Genomic DNA, 27851 nt, shown 5'->3' on the forward strand with positions numbered 1-27851 from the left:
ATTCTGCACCCCACTCCCATGCTCACATGCCTGTCCATGACCACATGTCCTATCCCACCAAGGCCACCCATAAATTGGACGAGCAGCACTTGATTTTCCGTCTTGGCACTCTCCAATGGGATGGCATTAACATCAACTTCTCCAGTTTCTGCTATCGTACTCTCCCTTCTCCCTCCTTTCCCTTTCCCTTTGCCTTTTTTCCCTTGGCTCTCCACCCACTTCCCTCCCTATTCACCCAGCTATCCCTCCTCCCACTGCTTGCTGCTGTGCCCTCCCTCCCTTCTCCACCTATTACCACCTGCATTTGTGGCCTCTGTGCTCCTCCCCCCACCCTTCCCTCCTACCATTTTGTTTGGGCACCTGCCAGCATTGTTCCATACCTTGATGATCAAACCCAAAGCGTTGGTTCTGTATCTTTATCTTTATCTTTATCTTTGCTGAGTTTCTCCAGCATTGCACGCAGTTTCATATCTGCAGACTTCCGTGTTTTACTGCTGGAAGAACTCAGCAGGTCTTGCAGTGACCAGAGGAGGTAAAGACACATAATGGATGTTTCCAAGCCTTCCTGCTTTTTGTTCATACCGTGAAAAAGGAGTCCGGCCCAAATCGTTGGTAATATATCTTTACTTTCTCTGGACACTCTGAGACCTGCTGAGTTCCTTAGCATTTTGGTGTTTTTAATGACCTGTGAGCCCTCAATTATTGGCCCTTGCTAGTTTCTCTTGAACTAAGTGACTTCTCCTACCCCTTCAGAGGCAACCAAGAGTCAATAATATTGCTGGGGTGTTGCACGCAGTTTCATATGTACCGGGGTGGAGGTTAATTGGGTGTAAATTGGGCGGCACGGACTCATGGGCCCAAATGGCCTGTTACCGTGCTGTATGTCTAAATTTAAAAACAATTTAAAAATGTTACAGATGGTAGATTCCCTTCCCCAGTTAATGTTCAGGAACCAGATGGATTATTACATGGATAATAGAACATCGAACATTAAACTCAGGAAAAGGGTGTGCACCTGGGTGTCTGTACTGACACAATGTCCATGTTAAACTAAAGCTCTGCTGCTTGCACAAGCTACACATGTCCTTATCCCTTACATATTCATGGACCTACTGAGAAGCCTCTTAAACACCGCTATCATATTTGTTTCCATCACTACCCTCACCTACCTGTTCCAGGCACCCCTCTCTCTCCAGTATGGGATATCCTTTCCCTGGGAAAAACTTGTCTGTCCGTGGCCTCATGCACTGCCAGACTCAAATTGGAGGTACCACACCTCATCTTCTGTCTGGGCACCCACCAACCATTTAAGTTGATTTCTCCAGTTTCTGTCAGACCTCTCCCCATCTCTCCTTTCTGTCTCTCTGCCTCCTCGCATTCCCCAGGTTCCAGGCAAGGTTTAAACACTTCATTGTTTTTACTGAAAAATTCTGATGGTCCGCCCCTTCAATGCTTCTCACGATTTCATAAACCTGTCAATTCGCCCTCCAACCTATGACGCTTCAGAGGAAATAATCCATGTTCGACTGACCACTCTCGTTGCTCTCACACTCTAATCCAGGCAACATCCCTTCTTATAATGGGGCAACCAGAATTACTCACAATACTTCAAGTGAGGGCTAACCAACCTTTCATACAGCTACAACATGACCTCCTTACCTTTGTACTCAAACATACCATGTGCCTTCTTTACCACCTGATCTACTTGCATGGCCTCTTGCAGGGGGCTGTTGGCCTGAGCCCCCAATCCCTCTGCATGCTAGCTCTCTTAAGAGTCTTACCTTTATCTTTATTCATCCCCTTTACATATGGCTTTGCAAAGTGTAACACCTCACAGCTGTTTGGATTATACTCCTCGGCCATCCCTCTGCCAACAAACAGGGTCCCACCTTAAATACAGGTACTCCCCGACATATGTCCGTGTTCCGTTCTAGATGACTGGTGGTATCTCGGAATGGACGTATGTTGGAATTGCATACTTATCTTATTAGTCGGTGTCCTGGGGTCTGTAATCTGGGTGCGGCCATCTTGGTTCCTGTGCGCATGCGTGAATCTTCGGATGCCCCCCCGAATCCTGGCAACATCCTTGTTGGGTTCATGTAATGGAGTTTGATTGGCACATGCACAAGGGTTTAGTGCCCTAACGATATTGAATTTGCGACCTTAACTCTCATGCGTGGACCAACCGAACTCCATAACTCAAACCCACTGCACTTGCGCCAACTGAAGACTCACGCATGCGCATAGGAATCAAGATGGCCGCACCCAGCCTATGGATGCCGGGATGCCAACTAACAAAGTAAGTACACACATTTTTCCTTTTATGTGCCCTGTATCCTTGTTATAATTTGTCAAATACAACATGAACCATGTAAAATTTTATATTTTTTCCTGTATTTTTTTTTAATCGGTCCTATGCGCGGATGGACGTAAGTTGCATAGGTCACAAGCTGGGCAGTACCTGTACATCTAGTGACCTGGCCTCCACAACTGCCTGTGGCAACAAATTCCACAGATTTACCACCTTCTGGCTGAAGAAATTCCTCCGCGTCTCTGTTCTAAGTGGATGCCCTTCAATCCTGAAGTTGTGCCCTCTTGTCCTAGACTTTCCCACCATGGGAAACAACCTTTCTCCTTCTACTCTGTCTACACCTTTCAACATCTGCAATGTTTCAATGAGATCCCCCCCCACCCCCTCATTTTCCTAAATTCCAATGAGTACTGGCCAAGAGCTGTTAAACCCTCCTCATGTGATAACGATCTGTACATCATCACCAAAATTACCAAACCTACTTTGATTCAGATGAATTTCACTTTGCCAGCTCCTGTAATGCAATTTATATCCATGCCATTAAATTAAATCTCTGGATTACTTGTTTCCACAAGTTATAGACTATGTTCTCCTGGTTTGGACTTGACTTGGAATGAGTGAAAATATTTCGAAGCATGGTGTTTACTTTTGGTCACCGCACTGCAGAAAGATGTTGTCAAGCTGAAGAGGGAGCAGAGAAGATTTACAAGGATGTTGCCAGGATTCGGGGGGGCCTGAGCTACAGGGAGAGGTGGACCGGGCTAGGGCTTCATTCCTTGGAATGCAGGAGGATGATGGATCTCTTAGAGGTGTACAGAATCATGAGATGAATAGATCAAGTCAATGCAGAGAGTCCTTTACCCAGAGTGGGGGAAATCGGTAACCAGAGGACGTGGGTTTACGGTGAGGGGGAGAGAATTAACAGCAACCTGAGGGGTAACTTTTTTTTACCCAGAGGGTGGTGAGTGTGTGGAACGGGCTGGCAGGGGAGGTTGTTGAGGCAGGTCCTGTAATAATGTTTAAGAAAAAAATTGGATGCCTGCATGGAGAGGATGGGTTTAGATGGATATGGGCTAAACTCCAACAGGTGGGACGAGTGTGGACAGGACAGTTTGGATGGTACGGGCAAGACTCTAATCCCCCTTCAATCTATAGTTTATGAAATGTGACAAACTGGTCAGATAATCTGTTGCTTTTCATGTAAGGTGAGAGATAAACATTTGCCTTTGACATTGGGAAAACGTGCCCAATTGTTGTGAAATTCTGCACCCACAAAGATAGATTGATCTTAGTTTTATATCCCATTTGAAAGTCGCCATCTCTGACAGTGCTACAGTCCCTCCGTGTCACACTGGGATAGACCATGTCGATTTTTAAGCCCTGGAGTGGGATTTGAACTCACCACCAAATTCGAACGAGGGACAAACCCAGCGAACCTCAGCTGACGCGGGAATGCAAAGAGTTGTTGAGAGATCTTTCACTTTGCTTTTTCTTGAAAATGTCACAGTGTGCTTTTGTTTCAAGCTGTGAATTAACACCGCCTTGTTTCTGCAGTCCCCTAACCAGATGGCCGATCCCCAGGAGAGGATTCGACCACTGACCAGCCTGGATCATCCAAAGAGCCCCTTTTATGATCCCGAGGGGGGCCCCATTGTGCCGGTGGCCAGAGTTGTGATTGAAAGAATTGCAAGAAAGGTAATGGCGAAGCATCAGGAAAATCTGGGAGAAAAGTGTTCCAGGCGCAGACCTCAGCACTGCGGTGATTTGTGAAATAGCCATAAAATTGGATTTGAGAGTTCAGACTTGCAACTGTACAAGTTGAAGAATATTCACAGGGTCACAGAGTTCTACAACACCGAAACAGGCCCTTCGGCCCAACATGTCTGTGCTGGCCAAGTTGTCTGCCAAAGCTGCTCCCGTTTGAGGTGGCACGGTTAGTGTAGCGATTAGCACAACGCTGTTACAGTGCCAGCAAACCGGGTTTGAATCCCGCGCTGATTGTAAGGAGTTTGTATGTTCTCCCCATGTCCTCATGGGCTTCCTCCAGGTGCTCCAGCTTTCTCTGCATATTCGAAACATGGTTGTAGGCTAATTAGGTGGCACAGGCTCTTGGGCTGAAATAGGCTGTCACCGTGCTGCATGTCCAAATTTATTTAAAAATTGCCTACATATGGTCCATATCCCTCTAAATCATAGAACATTAACACACAAAAACAGGCCATTCAGCCCTTCTAATCTGTCAAACTATTTTTCTGCCTAGTCCCATCAATCTACACCTGGACCATAGCCCTCCCACCCACGTACCTATTGAAACTTCTCTTGAATGTTGAAATCAAGCCCACATTTGGCACTTCAGCTGGCAGCTCACCCAACCTCAGTGGACAAAGCCAGCTTGCACTTACTTTACACTCCTCATGAGATCAGATCAGTAATGTAATATTACACAACATTGCCTTTATAAGGCAGACAAAGATTCACCAATAGCATTGCCCGGCACCCCTTACAGTCAGAGAAAGAGCAGCAAAATGAAGTCCCTTCACAGACACTGAGTGTTCATGGATTCATCTCCAATGGTCCCGCAGCCTCTCCAGCTGCACGAGAACTCCTGCTCAGTTCAAACCATCAGCAACCTGAGCTCGAATGAGGAAGCCTTCAGGGCCATGGGCCATTCAGTACTTTTTCTTGAATCCTTCTCGAATCCTAGTTCCGATAGCTGGTTCTCATGAGTCAGACTCCAGCAGCCTGTGGCCTGGTGTGGGCCCTTTGACCTCAAGTTACCAGATAGAACACCTTCAATTCTCCCCTCATTCTCCAGTCCTCCAGAGAACAAAGTCCTAACTTATTCAACCTTTCCCTGTAATTCAGTTCCTGAAGTCCCATCATCCTTGTGGATCTTTTCTGCACTCTTTTAATCATATTGATATCTTTCCTGTAGTTAGGTGTCCAAATCTTCACAGAATCCTCCAAATTTGGCCTTGCCAATTGTGATGAACTGCTGTACACTCATTAATCTGGCTCCGTCCCGTTCTCTGACTGTACCTGTGACTCCTCCCTCTTAAAGGCTCCCACACTATAACCCCTCCCCAAAAAACCTAGGTCACCACACAGGATGACCTTCAAGTTTATTGTTAATAAAGGCCTACAGTTCCAAAACGCTAGTCTTTTGAGTTACTGCATCACCAATATCTTGTTCAACTTTACCAATACATCCCAACTCCTGTACTCAATACTTTGATTTATGAAGGCCAATATGTCAAAAGCTCTCTTTACAAACCCATCCACCTGTGGCGCCACTTTCCTGGAATTACGAATCAGTACTTTTTGATCCCTCTGTTTTACCGCACTCCTCAGTGCCCTACCATTCACAGTGTATGTTCTACCCTCCCGGAGTACAACACCTCGCACTTTTTCCACATTAAATTCCATCTGTGAAAACCTATCCTTGTACCTGTCTTAATGTCTATTTCGCTTCATCCACCTCTACCACTTTCCTCTCGCATCTCTTTTCACATACCCACTTCCCTCTCTGTGAATAATTTGCCCCCCTGGGTCCCCTTTAAACCTTGCTCCTCTCACCTAGAATCTATGGCCACTAGTTTCAATTCCCTGCCCTGGGCAAAAGACTCCATGCCCCTCATGATTTTATAAGGTCACCCTTCAGCCTCTTGCCCTCCAGAGGAAAATAAGAGCCAGTCTATCTGGCCCCTTCTTGTCATTCAAGGCCTCTAGTCTGAGTTACAGTGTCTTGAATCATTCCTCAACCTTTCTGACTTAATGACGTCCTTCCTGCCCCTGGGCAACTGGTGCTGTCTGTAAGGAGTTTCTATGTTCTCCCCATGACTGCATGGGTTTCCTCTAGGTGTTCTGGTTTTCTCCCATCCTCCAAAGTGTATGGAGACTTGTAGTTTAATTGGGACATGTGGGTGGCACAGGCTCATGGGCTGCAAGGCCTTATTACCGAGCTGTATGTCTAAATTTAAAATTTAAAACTCTCCACAACTCGTTTGAAGGAACTTCCCAGTCATCCAATATAATCTGAGTACAGTAACTGAATTAGAATTACACAAAATAGCCACAGATCCTTTGATTTACAGAGAATTAACCGTACACACATTTGTACAGATCCTAATTTATTCTGTGCACGTTGCCATCAAAACCAACCAGATTCTACCTTTCCCTGACAATTTGCAGTGGTTTAGTGCCAATGTGCACACATTTTCTACAGGAAACATGTAGCACCCACTGTAACTCTATATCATTTCAGGGAGAACATGCAAACTCCACACAGAAAGCATCTGAGGTTAACAGCTGTGCCAAGTTCAAATTCCAGAGTACATACATGACATCACATACAACCCTAAGATTCTTTTTATCTGTGGGCCAGGCAGAATTTCTACTTATTGATAATGTAAATTGTACTCAAGAAAAAGATACATAAACAAAACAGAGAAATGTAAATAAACAGACTGGGCAAACACAAAAAAATACTCAGCAATAAATTAGATTAGATTCAGCATTATTGTCTTTTAGCCAAATAAAAAAATACAAAGCCAGTGAAGTGCAATTAGTATCTAACCAGAAGTTTAAAAAAAAAGTCTTTAAATGAGTCCCTGATTGAGTTTGTCATTGAGGATTTTGACGGTGGAGGGGTAGCAGCTGTTCCTGAACCTGGTGGTGTTGAGCCTTGTGGCACCGATATCTCTTATCTCCTTCTTGATGGCAGCAGCGAGAACAAAGCGTTCCCCGTAGATGTTCTCAATAGTGGGAGGGTTTGCCCCTGATGTCCTGGGCTGTGTCCACTACCTTTGACAGGGTTTTACGCACAGGGGTATTGGTGTCCCCAAACCAGACCGTGATGCAGCCAGTCAGCACATTTTCTACCACACATCTGTAGAAATTTGCCAGGGTTTCTGAGGTGATATCAAACCTCCACAAACTCCTGAGGAAGTAGAGGTGCTGGCGTGCCTTCTCCACCATGATATAAATATGTTTGGTCCAGGAAATGTAGTGACTCCGAGGAACTTAAACTTGCTCACCCTCTCCACCTCTGATCCCTCAGTGATCTCTGGATCATACACCACTAATTTTCCCTTCCTAAAGTCTACAAACAGCTCCTTTGGTGACATTGAGTGAAGGGTTGTTGTCAGTCCACCATTCAGCCAAGTTTTGAGCCTCCCTCCTGTATCACCCCCTTTCATAAAACCCACCTCCGTGGTGTCATCAGCAAATTTTTTTTACCAACACCACCACCACAGGCGGTTTCCAGATCACTGGGTATAATTAAGGCAGAGATTGATGGGATCTTGATTAACCAGGGCATCAAAGGGTTATGGGGAGAAGGCCAGACAGTGGGGAAATGGATCAGCTCACGATGGAATGGCGGGGCAGAGTCGATGGGCTGAATGGCCTACTTCTGCTCCTTTGTCTTATGGTCTTATGAGCTGCACCATCATAGGAATAAACCGAGTAAAGCAGGGGTTAAGTACGCCACTGCAACCACTTGTAAAGTGCTTAGGGCATTGTACAATGTCACTAGGATTGGGGTGGTGTTGTACCTCAGTGGCTATAATGATAATGAAGAATTTCAGTGCATGTACATTGTTCAATGTGTATGACAATAAACTCATTACACACTTTACAATGGAAATATACATTGAAATTCTTACTTGCCATTGCAAGTAACTGTTGCTTATAAAAAAAATTCCAGTAGTCCGCATTAAATTAAACTGACAAGATAATGAATATTCACAGTCTTAAATACATCAGTCAGAGTCTAATTTGCAGCAGCTTTTAAATATTGGTGCCAAAAAAAAGTTCTTTTTTCTTTCAGTTCCTGCCTATATGACCTTAGCTTTTGCTGTAAAGTTCTCAACCATCTCTCCACAGGGCGAGCAGTGTAACATTCACCCGGATAACGTCGATGATATTGTGGCAGATCTCAATCAGGAGGAGAAGGATGAAGGTAAGTGCATTGCGATGAATTAATCCCAGTGCCATTGCAGGACAAAACGGTGCGTTTCCATTGATTAGTTGAAATGAATGCTACCAACGAATTGATTTTATTTCCTTTTGTTTTGTAGCTTCGGGGCAGGATGTGTGGCTTTGAATCTTTGTGCAGGGACTTGGCTCAAGAATGGATGAGCTGAGAATTATTTTTTTGGTTCCCCCAGCAAGTTGCTGTGATGTAGTGCTGGGAAAGGGCAGTGGGAGTGGGTTCTGCAGGAAATTACGGCTGGAGTCATAGAGACACACAGCGAGGAAACAGGCCCTTTGGCCCAGGTGAGAATTGATCAGGGGCATGACCTGTGCTTCTCCCCTGCCCTTTTTCCATTCTCCCCCCAGCCTATTTATTCAGGTGCCTCCCTGCCTTTTCCTCATACCTTGTAGAAGGCCTCAGGCCCAAAATACCAATTATACTATAGACAGTGAAACCCTGTTTAACACAATCGTTGGGGGTCCTTAAAATCTCATTGCGCAAAAAAGTGGGGTGGAGCCAAATCGGGGTTTCACTGCACTTGCATTTTGTCCGATGACCCCGCTCCTGCTAGGGGCCAGATGTCCCTGCTCCTGCTGGGAACCTGATAACCCCATTGCTGCCAGGGGCTGACATCCCCGCTGCTGCTGAGAGGCTGACATATCAGCTGATGCCATGAACCCGAGGTCCACACTCCTGCCGGGAGCCAGATGCCCGAGTCCAAAATCTCCTCGTCTTATATCCAAATTCATATTAAATTGGGTGCATAAAATTGTGGTTTCATTACATCTTTACCTCCTATGGACACTGCAAGTCCTGCTGAGTTCCTCCAGCATTTCTGTGTTTGTACTACAATCACAGTACCTGCAGGCTTTCATGTTTTACTTGCTCACTGACAGAATATGTCTGATGGGCTGAATGGCTTCTTCATATTCCCCAGGCAAGGTTTAAAGGTGTTAGAAAACCGCACCAACAAGCCCAACGAGTCTGCACTAAATATCAACTACACATTTATACAAGCCCCGTAGATTCTTAACAAGTTAGTGCTGAAGAAAATTCAATTAAAAATTTTGAACTTCAGTGAATGTCTTTACTATGTGTTCTTGGAGTTTGATTTCAACCAGGGTAATTATGCATAAACTGCAATAAGGTCTTGGTTGAGTATGTGATGCCAAGGTAGATTTTATGAGACATCTAAAGTGTCAAACAAATGCTATCAACATTATCTCTTGATAAGGGAAAGCAATGAATCGGATTCAGTCATTGAATGCCCTCTATTGAAGGAAGAATTTTTTTGACTCTTCTAAACATGAAATCAAAAATTAAGATCTTTATAAAGAATTTTAAAACCCATAATTTTCCCACGAGTCATTAAATCACGTACACAGGTCTGTTCTAGAGTGTTACACAATGTATATGGGAATCCAATGGTCACCCTCTGACATACAACATTTCCATCACTGAATTCCCCAACCTACGCCACATGGCCTACAGGATGCACGGCAGCTACATTTTCCCTGTAGGAAATGTGTGCACATTGGTACTAAACCACTGCAAATTGTCAGGGAAAGGTAGAATCGGGTAGGTTTTGATGCCAACGTGGACAGAATAAATTAGGATCCGTACAAATGGGTGGGAAGAAAAAGTTTGAAAACCACCATTTTAATCGTTCCTAATTGACTCATTATGTGCACAGTTTCATAACTCCAAACAAAATGGGCCAATTACCATTTTTCTCAAGTAAAATATTTTAGTAACAATTGGGTCTAGAGCAGTGATTCTCAGCCTTTCCTTCCCACTCACATCCCACTTTAAGCAATCCCTTACTAATTACAGAGCACCGATGGCATAGGGATTACTTAAAGTGGGATGTGAGTGGGAAGAACAAGGCTGAGAATCACTGAGCTAGAGGGACATAGTTAGTAATAGCACAGGGAATACAACCCACTGGAAGTTGCCTCCAAGCTACAGCCCGTCCTGGCTTGGAAATATCTCACCGATCCTTCACCATGACTAGGTCCACACACTAGAGAGAACACCATGGAGCAGAAAATTCATAGTGGATGGAAGGTGCCCTCTGGCCTACCTCATCCATGCCGGCCAAGTTGGTATTATGGACTAGTCCCCTTTGCCTGCGTTCTGTCCATAACCTTCTCAGCCTTTCCATCTGTATATCGATCCAAATGACTTTTGAATGTCAGAATTGTGCCACTTCTGAGGAAGAGGTGAGGACATTTTGAATGTAATTTGATTTGGATGGGTACATGGAGAGGAAAGCTTTAGAGAAATCAGGCCAAACCCAGGTAACAGGGACTTACTCAGATAATCACCTTAGAATGTCATTGAAATCAATCAACAGGAAAGTTATAGGGCTGTACAATCACCAGCAGGTGGTTCCATCAAGTGAAAGGGATGTTGATTGACCAAGAGTGACTATCCTGTGCTCCCCATTTTATCCATGGTGTAGATTCAAACCCCACTGAATTCAAGGGAAAGATGATGAACTTTGAATGTAATAGGTGCTTGGCAATCTGTGGCAATGATCCTCACAAATCTCATGATATGGTGCAAGAGTAACAACCTGAGTCTCAATGTGGACAAGGCGAAGGAGATGATCGTGGACTTCAGGAGGCCCAGGAACGGCCACCCTCCAGTACACATCAACAACTTTATAATAGAGAGTAGAGAGCACCAAGTTCCTTGGATTTCATTTTCCAACTAATTCATTTAACTTCAGGACACTCAACATTTCCTCACTTGTCAGGAATTTGCAACAGTGTCTGCACTTCCTGAGAAGACTGAAACAGGCAAGGATACTGGTCACCATCATGTCAACCTTCTACAGGAGCTCTATCGAGAGTATCCTGCTCGGCTGCATCACAATGTGGTACAGTTGCTGCAGAGAAATGGATTGGAGGTCAATCCACAGGACCTTAAGAGTGGCAGACACAATCACTGGGGTCTCCCTGCCCCCCCCCCCCCCCAATCAACGTTATCCACCAGGATCGTTGATTCAAGAGGGTTCACAAAATCATTGAGGGCCCCTTCTTACCCCACACACGGCATCTTCCAGTTCCCTTCGGGGAAGAGATACAGGAGGATCAGAGCCAGCACCACCAGGCTGAGAAATGCTGGACGGCCAAAGGAATGGCTCACACTAACCATCAGAAATTTCCGAAACAATATTTATTTATTTATTTATTTGTATATATGAATACTTGTCCTGCATATGTATTGTTTTGTCTGTGTGTTATGTCTGGTTGTGTATCTGTGTGTTTTGCACTGAGGACCTGACAAAGGTTTGTCATATACATTAATGATCTGGATGATGGGGTGGTAAATTGGGTTAGTAAGTATGCGGATGATACTAGATAGGTGGAACTGTGGATAATGAAGAACAGTTTCAAATCTTGCAGAGGGATTTAGGCCAGTTAGAAGAGTGGGCTGAAAGATGGCAGATGGAGTTTAGTCCAGATAAGTGTGAGGTAAGGCTAATCAAAATAGGGCATGCATAGTGAATGGTCGGGCATTGAACAGTACAGTAGAACAGAGGGATGGAGGAATAATGGTACATAGTTCTCTGAAGGTGAAGTCACATGTGGATAGGGCAGAGAAGAAAGGTTATGGTATGTTGGCCTTAATAAATCAGAGCATTGAGTCTAGGAGCTGGGATGTTATGTTAAAATTGTACAAGGCATTGGTGAGGCCAAATTTGGAGTATTGTGTACAGTTTGGTCACCAAAGATATCAACAAATTGGAGAGAGTGAAGAGAAGATTTACTAGAATGTTGCTGGGATTACAGGGTCCAAATTACAGGGTCCAAATTACAGGGTCCAAATTATAGGGAAAGGTTAAATAAGTTAGGTCTTTATTCTTTGGAGTCTAGAAGGTTGAGATGAGGTATTTAAAATTATTAGGGGTATAGAAAGAGTTGACGTGGAGAGGCTTTTGCCTTTAAAAAGCGGGGATAAAGGCAAGAGGACATGAGCTGAGAGTTAGGGGGAAGAAATTTAGAGGAAACATGAGGGAGGACTTCTTTACTCAAGAGTAGTGGGGTGTGTGGAACGAGCTTCCAGACGAAGGGAATAGAGGGTTACGGGTTGAGTTTAGTTCAGTGGGGTTTGGTGGGAGAAGGTATTTGGCATGGATTAGAAGGGCCAAATTGGGCTGTTTCTATGCTGTAATTGTTATATTGTTATACGGTTAACGCTGTTTCATCGGGTTGTACTTGTGCAATCAGATGACAATAAACTTGACTTGATAAGTGAGTAATTGACTCTCTTTAACCCTCTGCCTGCAGATGACACTCCTGAAACCTGCATCTACTCCAACTGGTCACAGTGGTCAGCCTGTAGCTCGTCCACCTGTGAGAAGGGGAAACGGATGAGGCAGCGGATGCTCAAAGCCCAGCTCGATCTCAGCGTGCCCTGCCCACACACCCAGAACTTTGAGCCGTGTATGGGTCCAGGATGCCGTGATGATGGTGAGCCAGACAATGAGCAGATGTGCAAAACGTGCTTGGCAAACCAAAGGAACTTCCCAAGACAGAGGCTTGGAGTTAACGGGACTTGGTTGATGGATGTTGAGATCAGGACAAGTGCAGAATGTGAAGGGCTTGCCCTTTCTATTCAGATTAGATTCAAGGGGTAATGACATCTCTGTGATAGATGCTAGGGTTAGGTTGGGACAGAACTTGTGCTACCTTCCTGGAGAGCACGATATTCATGGATATAAAGCACACAAACAGGCCCTTCGGCCAAATTCGTCCATACTGACCAAATTATTCCCAATTATATCCACTTGGCCCTTCACTTGTCTGAAACTTTCTGGTCTATTCCAGCCTTTCTCCCAAGGTAGGTGAAACTAGAGGGGCTAGATTTATGGTGAGAGGGACAAGATTGAAAGGGGGGCTTCAGGGCTACCTTCACACAGAGGATGGTGGGTGTACAGAACGGGGTGGAGGCAGGCACATTTACAAGTTTAAAGGACATTTGGTCAGGTATGTGGACAGGAATCATTTAGCGAGATATGGTCCAAACACAGGTAAATGGGATGAGATTAGACAGGGATCTTGGACAAGTTGAGCTGAAGGGCCTGTTTCTTGTGCTGCAACAAGTTTAAAGGACATTTGGTCAGGTATGTGGACAGGAATCATTTAGCGAGATATGGTCCAAACACAGGTAAATGGGATGAGATCAGACAGGGATCTTGGACAAGTTGAGCTGAAGGGCCTGTTTCTTGTGCTGCATAACTCTATGTGATATTTTGAAGATGCCTCAAATAATCGGCTGACCCTTCACCACATGGAAGTAAGAAGGCACCACCCCAGCTCCAACTTCCAGGTTGCCCGCCTTACTCTCAGCTGAAACAGTGATAACTGCTTGAAATGACCAATCTATGAACCAAAGGCTCTTTGTGTAAGGACACCACTTCTACTGGCAATCGTTACACACTCCCATCACCCTCCATGAGAAAAGGTTGGCCCTGAGGTCAACTTTTAAATCTTTCACCACTCACTTTAAATGTATGTTCTCTCGTTACACCACCCTTCGTTTATTGGAAGTAGTTATGAAAAAAACACAATCTGCTGGTGGAACTCAGCGGTTCACAAGATGCAGAAGTTGGCCCATTGGCCCATCGAGTCTGCTCTGCCATTCTAATCATGAGCTGATCCATCATCCCATTAACCCCACTCCCTGGCTTTTTCTCCGTAACCCTTGATGCCCTGACTAATCAAATACCTGTTGATCTCTGCCTTAAATACACCCCAACAACCTCACTTCCACAGACTCACGGTCCCCTGACTAAAGAAATTTTTCCGCATCTCTGCTTTAAATTGACAGCCTTTTGTCCTGAAGTTATGCCCTCTTGTCCTAGAATCCCCTACCATAGAAAACATCCTTGCCACATCTACTCTGTCCAGGCCTTTCAGCATTCAAAATGTCTCTATGAACTCCCCCACTCCCCCCCATCCTTCTGTACTCCAACGAGTACATTCCAAGAGCCGACATTCATTCCTCATATGCTAACCCTCTCATTCCTGGTATCGTTCCATTAAATCTTCTCTGAACCCTCTCCAATGCCAGCACATCTTTTCTCAAATAAAGCATCCAAATCTATGCACAGTACTCCAAGTGAGGTCTCAGCATTGATTTATATCCCTCCAGAAATGAATGCCGACATTGCATTCACCTTCTTCACCATTGGCCAGGTCGAGCACCAGTAATGGGAGAAAAATAATGGCCAACATTTCTTCCCAGACCTCTTCGTCACAAGTGACCAGACTTGAAGGGTTCTGAGAAACAACCCCCTCACCCTCAGACTTAGGCGTCTGCCTGATTTTCAGCTCTCCTGAGGGGCTCGGACCTGAAACATTGACTGCCTTGGGCTTCCTATTGGATGCTGCATGACCTGCTGAGTTCCTGCAGGACTTTGATGGGTGGTTCTAGATCCCCAGCACCTGCAGACTCCAGGTCCTATTTCTTGCATTCCTGCATCCACTCCCACCAGGATCAGAGATGAGACAAGATCTAGAAAAATAGAATGGTCAACATTTCAGGGTGGAACCCTTTAACAAGATCTGGGTTAAGGGTGAAAGGATAAAGTTTAAGGGCCACAGTAGGTGGAATGTCTTCACTCGGGGGCAGGGGGTGAGACTGTGGATCGAGAGACAGTGGAGGCAGTGGATATTATCTATGTCTTAAATCTGGTTCCTCGAATCGGCAGATAATGACCCCTAAGTCCATTTAACCTCTTCCTGGCTTGACCCACCTATATACCGTATAGGCCAGTTTACAAGATGACCCCCAGATTTTCCACTTACAATGCAGGTAATGAGCTATACTCACTGTATAAGACTGCCCCAAGTCTGGCATTTACTGCTGACCAAAGGAGTGATGTTTCTTGGCACATTTAATAGACTAATTCACAATATTTTAAAAGCAAATTACCCAGTAAAAGTTTAAATTTTATTTGCATATTTTAAATCACCGTCAGCTCCGTTAACAGGTCATTTAAAGTCTGTGCAGAGCCGACAGCAGTTGGACTTGGCAGATGGACCCCACGGTGGGGGGGCAGCACTGGTACTTCACCGTCAAGGTTTGCATTGTATATTTGGCGTATAAAAAGACCCCTGGTTTTGGGTGACATTTTTAAGCTTTGCCTCTCATCTTGTACGCTGGCATATACAGTACCTCTTTGCAGGGAAGGTTTGCACACTCAGCGACGTGTCCTTTGTTCTCTACAGATGCGTCAACATGCATGATGTCGGAGTGGATCAGCTGGTCTCCCTGCAGCCTCTCCTGCGGAATGGGCATGAGATCGCGGGAAAGGTACATCAAGCAGTATCCCGAGGACGGCTCCGTCTGCAGCCTGCCCAGCGAGGAGACGGAGAAGTGCGTCGTCAATGAGGAATGCTGTAGGTGCATTGATGAGGAAAGGGGATCGTGGGCTGGAGGTAGACCGCAGGCCTCTCTACACTCAATCAAAGCTGGGTTCACACGAGAGACACCCAGCTTCCTTTCCCCGTTATGCATGTAAAATCACCCCTACCCCCCACCTCCCACCTTTACCACTTCAATCTGGAGAAGGATCCTGACCCAAAACGTTGACTTATCATTTCTATCCATGGTGCTGCCTGTCCCACTGAGTCTCTCCAGCAGCTTATTGTTTGCTCTGCAGTTCTTTGCCCAAGGAGGGAGTAGAAGCTGCCTCATTAAATGTGTTTAAGTCCCAGATAGATCAAACTTTGAATCGTTGGGGAATTAAGGATTCTGGCAGCTGGGTGGAGCTGAGGCCAGAGCCAGATCTGTGGGGATCTTGTTGAATGGCGGAGCAGGCTTGACAGGCTGGATGGCCGATTTCTTCCGCTCTGAGTTCAGGGAAATGGAGTAGAATTTTAGTCGCTGGAAACCTGACAGAGGTCTCCTTCCTCCTCCGGCGACAGCATCGAACACCTGCTTTGTGACGGAATGGGGCGAGTGGGAGGAGTGCAGCGCCAGCTGTGGCATGGGCACCAAGAGGCGGCAGAGGATGATCAAGATGCATCCCTCAGATGGCTCTGTGTGCAACGTGGAAACGACTCAGATGGACAAATGCGGAATGCCCGACTGTCGTAAGTACAGTATGTGATGGCTTTCCCAAGGCCCTGCTCGCGGATGTGTCACCTGAGTGTGTAGAGTTCAAGGTCATATTTATTGTCAGAGTACAGGCTGTCCCCGGGTTATGAATGAAATCCATTCCTAAGTCTGTCTTTAAGTCGAATTTGTAGGTAAGTAGAAATAGGTGCTTTTTCTTTTCTTTCTTTGGCTTGGCTTCGCGGATGAAGATTTATGGAGGGGTAATGTCCACGTCAGCTGCAGGCTTGTTTGTGGCTGACAAGTCCAATGCGGGACAGGCAGACACGGTTGCAGTGGTTGCAAGGGAAAATTGGTTGGTTGGGGTTGGGTGTTGGGTTTTTCCTCCTTTGTCTTTTGTCAGTGAGGTGGGCTCTGCGGTCTTCTTCAAAGGAGGTTGCTGCCCGCCGAACTGTGAGGCACCAAGATGCACAGTTTGAGGCGATATCATCCCACTGGCGGTGGTCAATGTGGCAGGCACCAAAAGATTTCTTTAGGCAGTCCTTGTACCTCTTCTTTGGTGCACCTCTGTCACGGTGACCAGTGGAGAGCTCGCCACATAACACGATCTTGGGAAGGCGATGGTCCTCCATTCTGGAGATGTGACCTACCCAGCGCAGTTGTATCTTCAGCAGCGTGGATTCGATGCTGTCGGCCTCTGCCATCCCGAGTACTTCGATGTTAGGGATGAAGTCGCTCCAATGAATGTTGAGGATGGAGCGGAGACAACGCTGGTGGAAGCGTTACAGGAGCCGTAGGTGATGCCGGTAGAGGACCCATGATTCGGAGCCGAACAGGAGTGTGGGTATGACAGCGGCTAATCTTTGTGAGGCTTTTCAGGTGGTTGTTTTTCCAGACTCTTTTGTGTAGTCTTCCAAAGGCGCTATTTGCCTTGGCGAGTCTGTTGTCTATCTCGTTGTCGATCCTTGCATCCGATGAAATGGTGCAGCCGAGTTAGGTAAACTGGTTGACCGTTTTGAGTTTTGTGTGCCCGATGGAGATGTGGGGGTGCTGGTAGTCATGGCGGGGAGCTGGCTGATGGAGGACCTCAGTTTTCTTCAGGCTGACTTCCAGGCCAAACATTTTGGCAGTTTCCGCAAAACAGGACGTCAAGCACTGAAGAGCTGGCTCTGAATGGGCAACTAAAGCGGCATCGTCTGCAAAGAGTAGTTCACGGACAAGTTGCTCTTGTGTCTTGGTGCATACTGTTCTTATTTAGCAGATCTAGGCTTTGGAGGCATGGTTACAAGGGTAAATAAAAGAAAAATTTAGGCCAAATACACTCAACACAGTGTTAACGGCAACGTGATCTGTCTTAAAATGATGGACGGGGTTCTCCTTCCTTGAGCCGACAAACCACTGAAGCTACGCGTAGTCTTAGGATGGTGTGTGACAAGGATGGGGAGCGCCATCACCTGGACGTGGTCGCCAAGCCCTGGAAATGCATCATTGTTCCTTCACTGTCCCTAAAACTCCCACCCTCATGCTCTGTAAGTCCACCTGCACCTCAAGGAGCAGCAGTTCAAGAAGGCAGCTTCCCACCAACTTCTGAAGGACATCTGGGGAGGGGCAATTAAATTTTGGCCCAGCCCGTGAAGCCCACATCCCTTAAATGAATTGTTAAAAATCCCATCAAGACAACTGATGAATTGAAATTGGATTAATTTAATAAGCCATTGCATGATGCAGTCTCAGCTATGTGGTTGACCTTCAACTGCTCCCATTCAGTCCAAGACAATACATCAGTCAAAAAAGAAACAACCTCCCAGTCAAAAAAGTGATTGTTTCGTTGAGCACCTTTGCTCTGTCTGCTGCAACAGTGAGGGCCTCTCAGTGGCTAACCATTTTGCTTCCATGCCCCATGCCAACGTCTGTCCTTGGCCTCGAACACTGCCAAACCAAGGCTGCTCACAAATTAGCATCAACTGCTTTGGTTTCCATTAGGCTCCTCTCCTATGTCTTTCTCTTCCCCATCGCTCTGTCTTCTTCCCTCCAGCACCCCACCCTCTTCCCTCTCTGTTCAGAAAACTAACCCCTCCTCTATCAATTCGTGCTTTCTTTCTTCTTCCCCTGCCCCTCCTTCCCTCCTCTCCTCCCTCCCAAGCACCTGCCTGTTCTCTTTGCTCATACCTTGATGCAGATCTCAGGCCCGAAACTTTGTTTACCCATTGCTTCCTAAAGGTGCTGCTGATCAATCACACAAAGACTGAAGTTGCCGAAACACTGAAAGCTTGTATTTGCAAGAGATGGACAGCATCCCTGCGTTGGTCGCTCACACTGACCTGGACTCGAACTTAGGGGGGGCGGTGGGGGGAGGGGGGGCAGGCTTGTGGCATGATAGCTTTTATGAGAAAGAAAGGGGAGGAGTCACGAGCCAGCCAGTGGGAGCAGGGTCAACCAGGAAAGGTCATGTCATTTACATATAACGAATATGTACAATTGTGGCTTCACCACAGCTGTATGACCTGCTGAGTTTCTCCAGCAAGTTTGTGCATTGCGCTCACAGCGTCTGCCAACGTTCCTGTTTAACATCATTTTATTATATAGTTAGGCTCATTCAGGAGTCCGATAGCAGCAGAAACTGCCCTTGAATCAGCTGGTATGTGATCTTACACTCATGAACCTGTTGGGGGGAGGGGGGCTGATGAAGAGAGTGTGGCCGGTTTTGAGTGAATCTTTCAACATGTTGGCTGCTTTTTCAAGGCAGCAGGAGGGGAGGGGGTGTGATTGATGGAGTCGAGGGAGGGGAAGGGTGTGTGTGATGGAATTGATGGACGGGAGAGGGGTGTGTGTAAAGGAGGTGATGGAGGGGAGGGGGTGTGCGTGATGGAATCGATGGAGAGGAAGGGTGTATGTGATGGAATCGATGGATGGGAGAGGGGTGTGTGAAAAGGAAATGATGGAGGGGAGGGTGTGTATGACGGAGTTGATGGAGGGGATGTGTGATGGAGTCTAGAGGAGAGGGGGTGTGTGATAGAGTCAATGGAGAGGAGGGGGTTGTGTAATGGAGTCGATGGAGGGGAGGGGATGTGTGATGGAGACTAGAGGGGAGGGGGTGTGTGATAGAGTCAATGGAGAGGAGGGGGTTATGTAATGGAGTCAATGGAGGGGAAGGGGTGTGTGATGTAGTTGATGGAGGGGAGGGGGTGTGTGATGGAGTCGATGGAAGTGAGGGTTGTGTAATGGAGTCGATGGAGGGGAAGGGGTGTGTGATGTAGTTGATGAAGGGGAGGGGGTGTGCGATGGAGTTGATGGAGGGGAGGGGGTGTGCGCTGAAGTCAATGGAAGGAAGGGGTGAGTATGATGATCAGAGCCATGTTCACACCCCTCAGCCATTTCTTGCGGTTTTGGGTGTATCAGTTCCCATCCCACACAGGGTTGCACCCTGACACCCCTGACGGGATGCTATTTCTTGCGGTTTTGGGTGCATCAGTTCCCGTCCCACACAGGGACGCACCCTGACACCCCTGACGGGATGTTTTCAATGGTGCCCCTGCAGAAATTGTTGAGAGACACTGGTGATGTGATGAATTTCCTCAGGCTTTCAGGGGAAGCCGAGAGGCCAGAGAACTTTCTTGACCATTGGATCACTGGGGATGAATATTCCCAAGCTTGAAGCTGTGGACTGAGGAGTGAGCTCCACCCCTCTGCCGGAAGTCTGTGATCTTCTCCTTGGTCTTGCTGATGGTGAGGGAGAGATTGTCCTGACTCCAGGACACAAGTCCCTCAATCTCCAGTCTGTACCCCGACTCGTCGTTACGTATCTGGCGCCCGACGGGTGCGGGGCGGGGGGGTCACCCTCGAACGCGTGGATGCCTGCGCACTCTCCCTCACACCTCGGTGACCATGTGGCGCCTTATTGCCATGTGTTTCAGAGACCATCCCATGCATGCTGACCCTCTGGTCGGACTGGAGCGACTGCAGCGTGACGTGTGGCATCGGCATGCGAGTGCGGCGGAGGATGCTGAAATCCCTGGCCGAGGTGGGCGAATGCAACGAAGAGCTGGAGCAGATGGAGAAGTGCATGCTGCCCGAATGCCGTGAGTAGGGGGTCCTTATCCCCTCTGCGCCGCACTCCCTCCACCGCACCAAGACAACACTCAATCCCTCACGGTCATTCTCCCAGACACTGGAGGGCACAGGTTCAACAGGAGAGGCCTTTCATACAGAAGGTGGAGCGGGGGTGGAGCGAGCTGCTGGCGGAAGGGCAGTGGGGGGGGGGGGGGGTGGAGTGAGCTGTTGGCGGAAGGGCGGTGGGGGGGTGGAGTGAGCTGCTGGCGGAAGGGCGGTGGGGGGGTGGAGTGAGCTGCTGGCGGAAGGGCGGTGGGAGGGGTGGGAAGGATTAATGTAAGGTTAACAATTATAATGAGTTTATTGGCATAGATACAAGTATGTACCAAAATTCTCACATCTTCGAGCCACACAGGTAACTTTGTCAAGAAAAAAAATGACAATAGCATTTGTTAAATTACCCCTTTACAGAAAGAAATATTAAATATAAACTAAATAAATAAACATTTACAGTTACAGTTCATGCAAGAAAAAGTGGTATTTCAATTGTGTAGACACATATTTGGAGGTCACAGAGTAGTTTAGGGTGAGGGAGGTCCAAGAGCCTGATAGCTGTTGGCGGAGAACTGTTCTTGAACTAGGAGGTGCTGGTCTTCAGGTTTCTGCCCGAAGGGAGCAGTGAGAAGGGGTGGTGACCAAGGTGATGTCAGCTGCCTTCCCTGAGGCAGCACCTAACAAACAACCTTTTGTTTGTGCAAAAACAGGTGTGCACGATATTCATAACTAAAGAGTTTATTATCAGATACAGATTCACTGAAATTCCTCGATGCAACAACCACACAGGGACACCAAGAACAATAGTTTATGTTCCCTGACCAGAATGCACCATCTGACAGAAAGGAAAGGAGAAATATATGGTCACAATAGCAGAGAGTGCCACAAAAATTATGTTTTAATCAATCTTTTGGTGGTCCCAGTTTAGGTTGAAGTTAGGTAGAGGGAGGTTCTGGGAGGTTCAAGAGCATTAGGGGCGAGAAACTGTCCTTGAACCCAGAAGTGGTGGTTTAGACAGGTACATGATAGGAAGACTGTGGGGGAGTTATGGCCTGAATGCAGGCAACTGGAGAAAGTAACTAGGTCAGCATGGATGTGTTGGGCTGAAGGGCCTGTTTTGGTGCAGTAACTCTGCAGGATTGAGTCTCGTGCTCACACACACACACACACACACACACACACACACACACACACACACACACACACACTCACACATGCATACATGAATCTGCACATGCACACACACACACACACACACACACACACACATATGATATGACTCAATTGTATTGATTTATAAATATTCATATGTATATCTAATCAGATACATAAATTTATGCCCTTATAGTTGATTTATATTACGAACCTGTGTGGCTGCTGCAAGGAAGAATTTTGGTACATCTGTAAACTCTACTTTTGAGTCCAAAGACAAACTCTCACCATCCCATCATCATCCGGTCTCGGGGATATCGAGGCCGGATCAGTGGAACCTGCTTGCTGACGTTTGTTGGGTTTCTTGCATCGATGAACTTTGACTCACCTTCCTTCCCCACACACACCCCCCCCTTCCCTTTGCAGCGACTGATTGCATGGTGTCCGAGTGGTCACAATGGTCAGAGTGCAACAAATCTTGTGGGAAGGGTCACACGATCCGGACAAGGATGATCAAGCTGGAGCCACAGTTCGGGGGATCTCCCTGCCCCGAGACCGTCCAACGAAATAAGTGCAAAGTTCGGAGGTGTACGAGGAGGCAGGGTGAGGAAAAGAGGCGTCGCAAGAATGCTCCAGAGAAGCAAAGGAACAAGGAGATGAGAGGGGAGCCTCTTCCCGAACACACAGGTAGCCCAGTAAAACCTCGAGCATGTTTCAGAATGAGGGCTTGAATCATTTAAAGAGATCATTTAAATTTAAATTTAGACATACAGCACGGTAACAGGCCCTTTAGCCTATGAGCCCAAGCTGCCCAATTACACCCAATTGACCTACAACCCCGGTAAGTTATGAAAGGGTAGGAGGAAACCAGAGACCCCGGAGGAAACCCAAGCAGTCTCGGGGAGAATGTACAAACTCACTAAGGACAGCGTGGGATTCGAACCATGATCACTGGCATTGTAACAACATTGCACTAACTGCTACGCTAACTATGCCTCCCCTTAAAATATTTAATATAGGAGATAGTTAATAGAGTTAAGATAGGAGCAGAATTAGGCCACTTGGCCCATCGAGACTGCCTCACCCATTCTCCTGCCTTCTCCCCAAAACCTTTGACACCCTGGCTAATCAATAACCTATCAACCTCCACTTAAAAAAAAGCCCTGTGACTTGGGCTCCACAAATGTCTGTGGCAGTGAAGTCCACAAATTCACCACCCTCTAGAATGGGTGTAAGGAAGGGAAGGATTAGATATTGTGGAGTAGGTTTTCGTAGGTTGGCACAACATACTGTGTTGTAATATTCCATGTTCTTCAGAGAGATTTCTCCTCCGTTCTAAAGGGAGATCCTTTTATTCTGAGGCTGTCCCCTCTGGTCCAAGACACTCCCGCTACATGGAACACCTCACGTCCACTCTACCAACTGTTGTATGAGGAGTAAGGAGAGGCTGAGGGGCCATTTTACAGAGGTTTATAAAATAATGTTGGGTCTAGATACAATCACACCCAACCAACCTACAACCCCTGTACATTTTGAAAGATGGAAAGAAACCAGATCACCTAGAGCACTCATGTCAAACTCTGGCCCGCGGGCCAAATTTGGCACGCGATATAATTATATTTGGCCCGCGGGCCAAATTTGGCACGCGATATAATTATATTTGGCCCGCAAGATCATTTCAAAAATGTATTAGAGGTGGCCCGCTGGTCGCCGTGCCACTATAGCGCATGCACAGTAATACAATAAATCCCAGAATGCATTGGCGTCAGCCCACTAATCGCCCCCACCTCCTCTGTTTACGTTGCAGGGTCTCACGGTGGACTCTGGTTTTGGGGCCTGGCCGGTGTCAGGGGAAGCCAAGGCCGCTTCCCAGCACCCGGAACCGGAGGCCTCGGGCTTGACCTCGCCAGGACCGTTGCCCACTCCCCCTCCCTGCCGCAGGCCGACCCGCAACTCACGGTGATGGGGCCGCTGATCCCCCGAGATGCCGCCCTGCAGCGAGAGCCGATGCCCCCGCACTGTCTTGTCCCCCCCACTGTCGTGTCCCCCCCGCCCGCCCCCCCACCGCAGCGCGGCCTGGCCGGTGTCAGGGGAAGCCAAGGCCACTTCCCAGCGCCTGGAACCGGAGGCCTCGGGCCTGACCTCGCCAGGACTGTTGCCCACTCCCCCTCCCTGCCGCAGACTGACCCGCGACTCACAGTGACAGGGCCGCTGATCCCCCGAGATGCCGCTGTAGAGCTCGTCGAAAGAACCAAAGACTTGTTGATCCAAACCAAGGCTTTTATTAGCAAAAGACCGGAGCTCTTCACAGGTGGCCGACCAGTCCGGAATGATCCGACCTGGCTAGGGACACAACCCTTTAAGGCCCAAACAATAGGTGTGGCTTAGCTCTCAGCCAATCGCTGTAAGCACAGTCTAGATACAGTAACTATATACACTATGTACATTGGTGATAGATCTGTACTATCACAGCCGCCCTGCAGCGAGAGCCGATGCCCCCGCACTGTCGTGTCCCCCCCACTGTCGTGTCCCCCCCGCCTGCCCCCCCCACCGCAGCACGGCCTGGCCGGTGTCAGGGGAAGCCAAGGCCACTTCCCAGCGCCCGGAACCGGAGGCCTCGGGCCTGACCTCGCCAGGACCATTGCCCACTCCCCCTCACTGCCGCAGGCTGACCCGTGACTCACAGTGACGGGGCCGCTGATCCGCCGAGATGCCGCCCTGCAGCGAGAGCCGATTCCCCCACACTGTCGTGTCCCCCCGCCCGCCCCCCACCGCAGCGCGGCCTGGCCGTTGTCAGGGGAAGCTAAGGCAGCTTCCCAGTGCCCTGAACCGGAGGCCTCGGGCCTGACCACGCCAGGACCGTAGCCCACTCCCCTCCCTGCCGCAGGCAGACCCGCGACTCACGGTGACGGGGCCGCTGATCCGCCGAGATGCCGCCCTGCAGCGAGAGCCGATTCCCCCACACTGTCGTGTCCCCCCGCCCGCCCCCCACCGCAGCGCGGCCTGGCCGTTGTCAGGGGAAGCTAAGGCAGCTTCCCAGTGCCCTGAACCGGAGGCCTCGGGCCTGACCACGCCAGGACCGTAGCCCACTCCCCCTCCCTGCCGCAGGCAGACCCGCGACTCACGGTGATGGGGCCGCTGATCCGCCGAGATGCCGCCCTGCAGCGAGAGCCGATGCCCCCGCACTGTCGTTGTCCAACCCGATCGCCCGCAAACCCCCGCCCTCTCGCACACAGGCCTGAGTAAGTATTATGAACTTTAATCTCAGGATAAAACGATCTTCCAATAGTTTCATGTCACAGTGATAAATATATTCTTGGTTAAAAATGGTCCTGCACCTGGATACAAGCTCAATAGGCATAAAACTTGAAAAGTGTGTAAATCAAAGGATATCTGTACCAATGGAAAAAGGGCATGGCAAATAACTCTGCTAGAGTTCATGCCCACAATCAGTCACCCATTTGATTGTTTCAGGAATCATGTTATTCTCCCATATTCTTAATAGCCCTCAGATTTTACTATTCGACAGCACACTAGCAACATTTGACAAATCCTCTATAGAGAAATATTATTTATTGAATATTTTATTTCTCATTTGTTAATGCTTCTTGAAAGAGTTTATCCAAAACTATTATTAAACATTTATTTTAATAAGAAAAATTTTAACATTACATATGTTGAAAGAAGAGAAAACATGCAGATGTTGTTGAAAATTTTCAATAAATATTTAGTTCGGCCCTCGACTTAGTCCAAGTTTTTAATTTTGGCCCTCTGTGAATTTGAGTTTGACACCCCTGATCTAGAGGAAACCTATGCAGACGCGGGAAGAAAATACAAACTCCTTCCTGACAGCACCGAATAGAACCCAGGTTGCTGGCGCTGCAATAGTGTTGCACTAACCGCCCCACCACATTTGTGGGACAGGCCTAGGTCTGGCAGCACACGAGCCACAGGGAGACATGACAGTGTGGCAATGGGGTGTAGAAATGGAATGGGAGGTCCTAGCTGTTGCAGCGGACCGAGCAGAGGTTTTGAGCGTGCAGAACTCACCTTTCTTTTCTCATCTTCCCCACCCTCCCATTCCAAATTCCTGCTGTTTGTTCAGGTTGCAAGATGAAGCCATGGACGGAATGGACAAAGTGCAGTAAGTTCTGCGGTGGAGGTATCCAGGAGCGCTTCATGGCAGTGAAGAGAAAGTACCGCGTCTCCCAGCTCACCAGCTGCAAGGACGTGAGAGAGATTCGAGCTTGTAACGTCCATTCATGTTAGGAAGTGAGGCCGGCTGCCCTCACTCACCAATAGACGCACTGCTTTTTATTTGTTCTAAAGTGACGGAAAAGTATTTTAATTTCCTTCCGACACAAAACCCTTCTGCACCTGTAACATTTATAAATGTTCCAATGTCACTGTACACACACACACACACACACACACACACACACACACACACACACACACACACACACACCTGCACTCTTCAGCTGATTAGAAAGCAATCTGAATTGTTTAATCTGTGGTTACATTTTATTTTAATTTTTATACACTGGTGTGCTGTGTTTTTTCCCCATGTTAAACCCTTTGCCATCATAGCTGTTGGTTGTGAGATTTTTTTTTAAAGTACAAATAAATTCATTTATTACACGAGATTTAGAGATGCCTTATCGAGTTCACATTAACTGATTGTTCTTTCACAGTAAGAAAAAAATAAAGTTGAATAAACTAAATAGACTTGATAATTAAAAGAAATAGTTTTAATTTGCCTATTGTTTATTAGAATCTGTGGTATCTCCCCTCTAATATCCCAAGTGATTCGATCAAAATCATGGCTGAGATTTTCCAAAATTCATTTTTGCTGTTATTAGTTGTGTTTTTGAAGACTTGCTGTTACTCTGAGTGAGTGATTGAGAGAGAGAAAGAGGGAGAGAGAGAGAGAGAGAGAGAGTGTGTGTGCCGGCATGATTGAGTTCCAATAATATAACACACTCTTTACCTATTTTACCATTTCTTAAAAAAATACAAAAATAAAAATAGATAATTTTGTTTATATATTAACTTGTCCGGTTACCACGTTTGACAATAAAACAAAATGGCAATACAGCAAATGGTGTTTTGTTATTCATTTCTCAATGTCACTTTAAGAACCATATGACATAGGTGCAGAAAATGGCCATTAGCCCATCGAGTCTCCACTGCCATTTCATCATGAGCTGATCCATTTTCTCACTGCCCGGTCTTCTTTCCATAGCCTTTGATGCCCTGGCTCATCAATAGATATCGATCTCCACCTTAAATACACCCAGTGACCTGGTCTCCACAACTGCCTGCGGCAACAAATTCCACAGATTTACCACTCTCTGGCTGAAAAAATTCCTCTGCATCTCTGATCTAAGCAGATGCCCTTTAATCCTGAAGTTGTGCCCCCTTGTCCTGGACTCCCCTACCATGGGAAACATCTTTTCTACTTCTACTCTCTCCATGCCTTTCAGCATTCAAAATGTTTCAATGAGATCCCCCCCTCATTCTCGTAAATTCCAGAGTACAACCCAAGAACCTTCAAACGTTGCTCGTATGGTAACCCTTTCATTCCCAGAACCATCCTTGTGAACATCCTCTGAACTTTCTTAAATGAGGAGCCCAAAACTGCTCACCCTACTCCAAGTGAGGCCTCACCAGGGCTTTATAAAGCCTCAACATCATGTCCCTGCTCTTGTATTCTATTCCTCTTGAAATGAATGCCAACATTACATTTGTCTTCTTCGTCACTGACTCAACCTGCAAGTTTACCTTCAAGCTCTCCTGCCGCAAGGACTCCCAGGTCCCTTTGCATCTGGTATTGTCAATTTTCTCCCCATTTAAAAAAAAAATAGTCTGCCCGTTTATTTTTTCTACCAAAGTGCATGGCCTTCATAAATTTAGCTGGAATTATAACATATTACTGAGGCATGGCATGTCATAAACAGCTTTGGACTTTATACCCTGGACTCTAGAAGAATGAGGGGAGATTTGATCAAGGTATTTAAAATTGTGAGGGGGATAGACAAAATAAATGTAGTCAGGCTTTTTCCACTGAGGGTAGGTGAGATACAAACCAGAGGACATGGGTTAAGGTGAAAGGGGAGAGGTTTAGGGGGAACTTCTTCACCCAGAAAGTGGTGGGAGTGTGGAATGAGCTTCCAGCAGAAGTGATGAATGTGGGCTCAATTTTAACATTTAAAAGGAATTTGGACAAGGACA

General features: G+C 47.1%; 1 protein-coding gene across 1 annotated transcript in view; it reads left to right on the top strand.

Moving 5' to 3' along the window:
- LOC138745759 (spondin-1-like) overlaps positions 1–26719 on the top strand; it is a 197654-nt gene extending 170935 nt beyond the window's left edge. The window contains exons 9-16 of the mRNA XM_069903048.1: positions 3866–4006; positions 8198–8273; positions 12587–12769; positions 15533–15703; positions 16232–16399; positions 20276–20440; positions 22044–22304; positions 25723–26719. Of these exons, the coding sequence (XP_069759149.1) occupies positions 3866–4006; positions 8198–8273; positions 12587–12769; positions 15533–15703; positions 16232–16399; positions 20276–20440; positions 22044–22304; positions 25723–25886 (1329 nt within the window). The 3' untranslated portion in view covers positions 25887–26719. The remainder of the gene's footprint in view (positions 1–3865; positions 4007–8197; positions 8274–12586; positions 12770–15532; positions 15704–16231; positions 16400–20275; positions 20441–22043; positions 22305–25722) is intronic.
- Positions 26720–27851: the final 1132 nt, after the last annotated feature.

The sequence above is a fragment of the Narcine bancroftii genome, chromosome 1, assembly GCF_036971445.1.
Source record: "Narcine bancroftii isolate sNarBan1 chromosome 1, sNarBan1.hap1, whole genome shotgun sequence".
NCBI lineage: Eukaryota > Metazoa > Chordata > Chondrichthyes > Torpediniformes > Narcinidae > Narcine > Narcine bancroftii.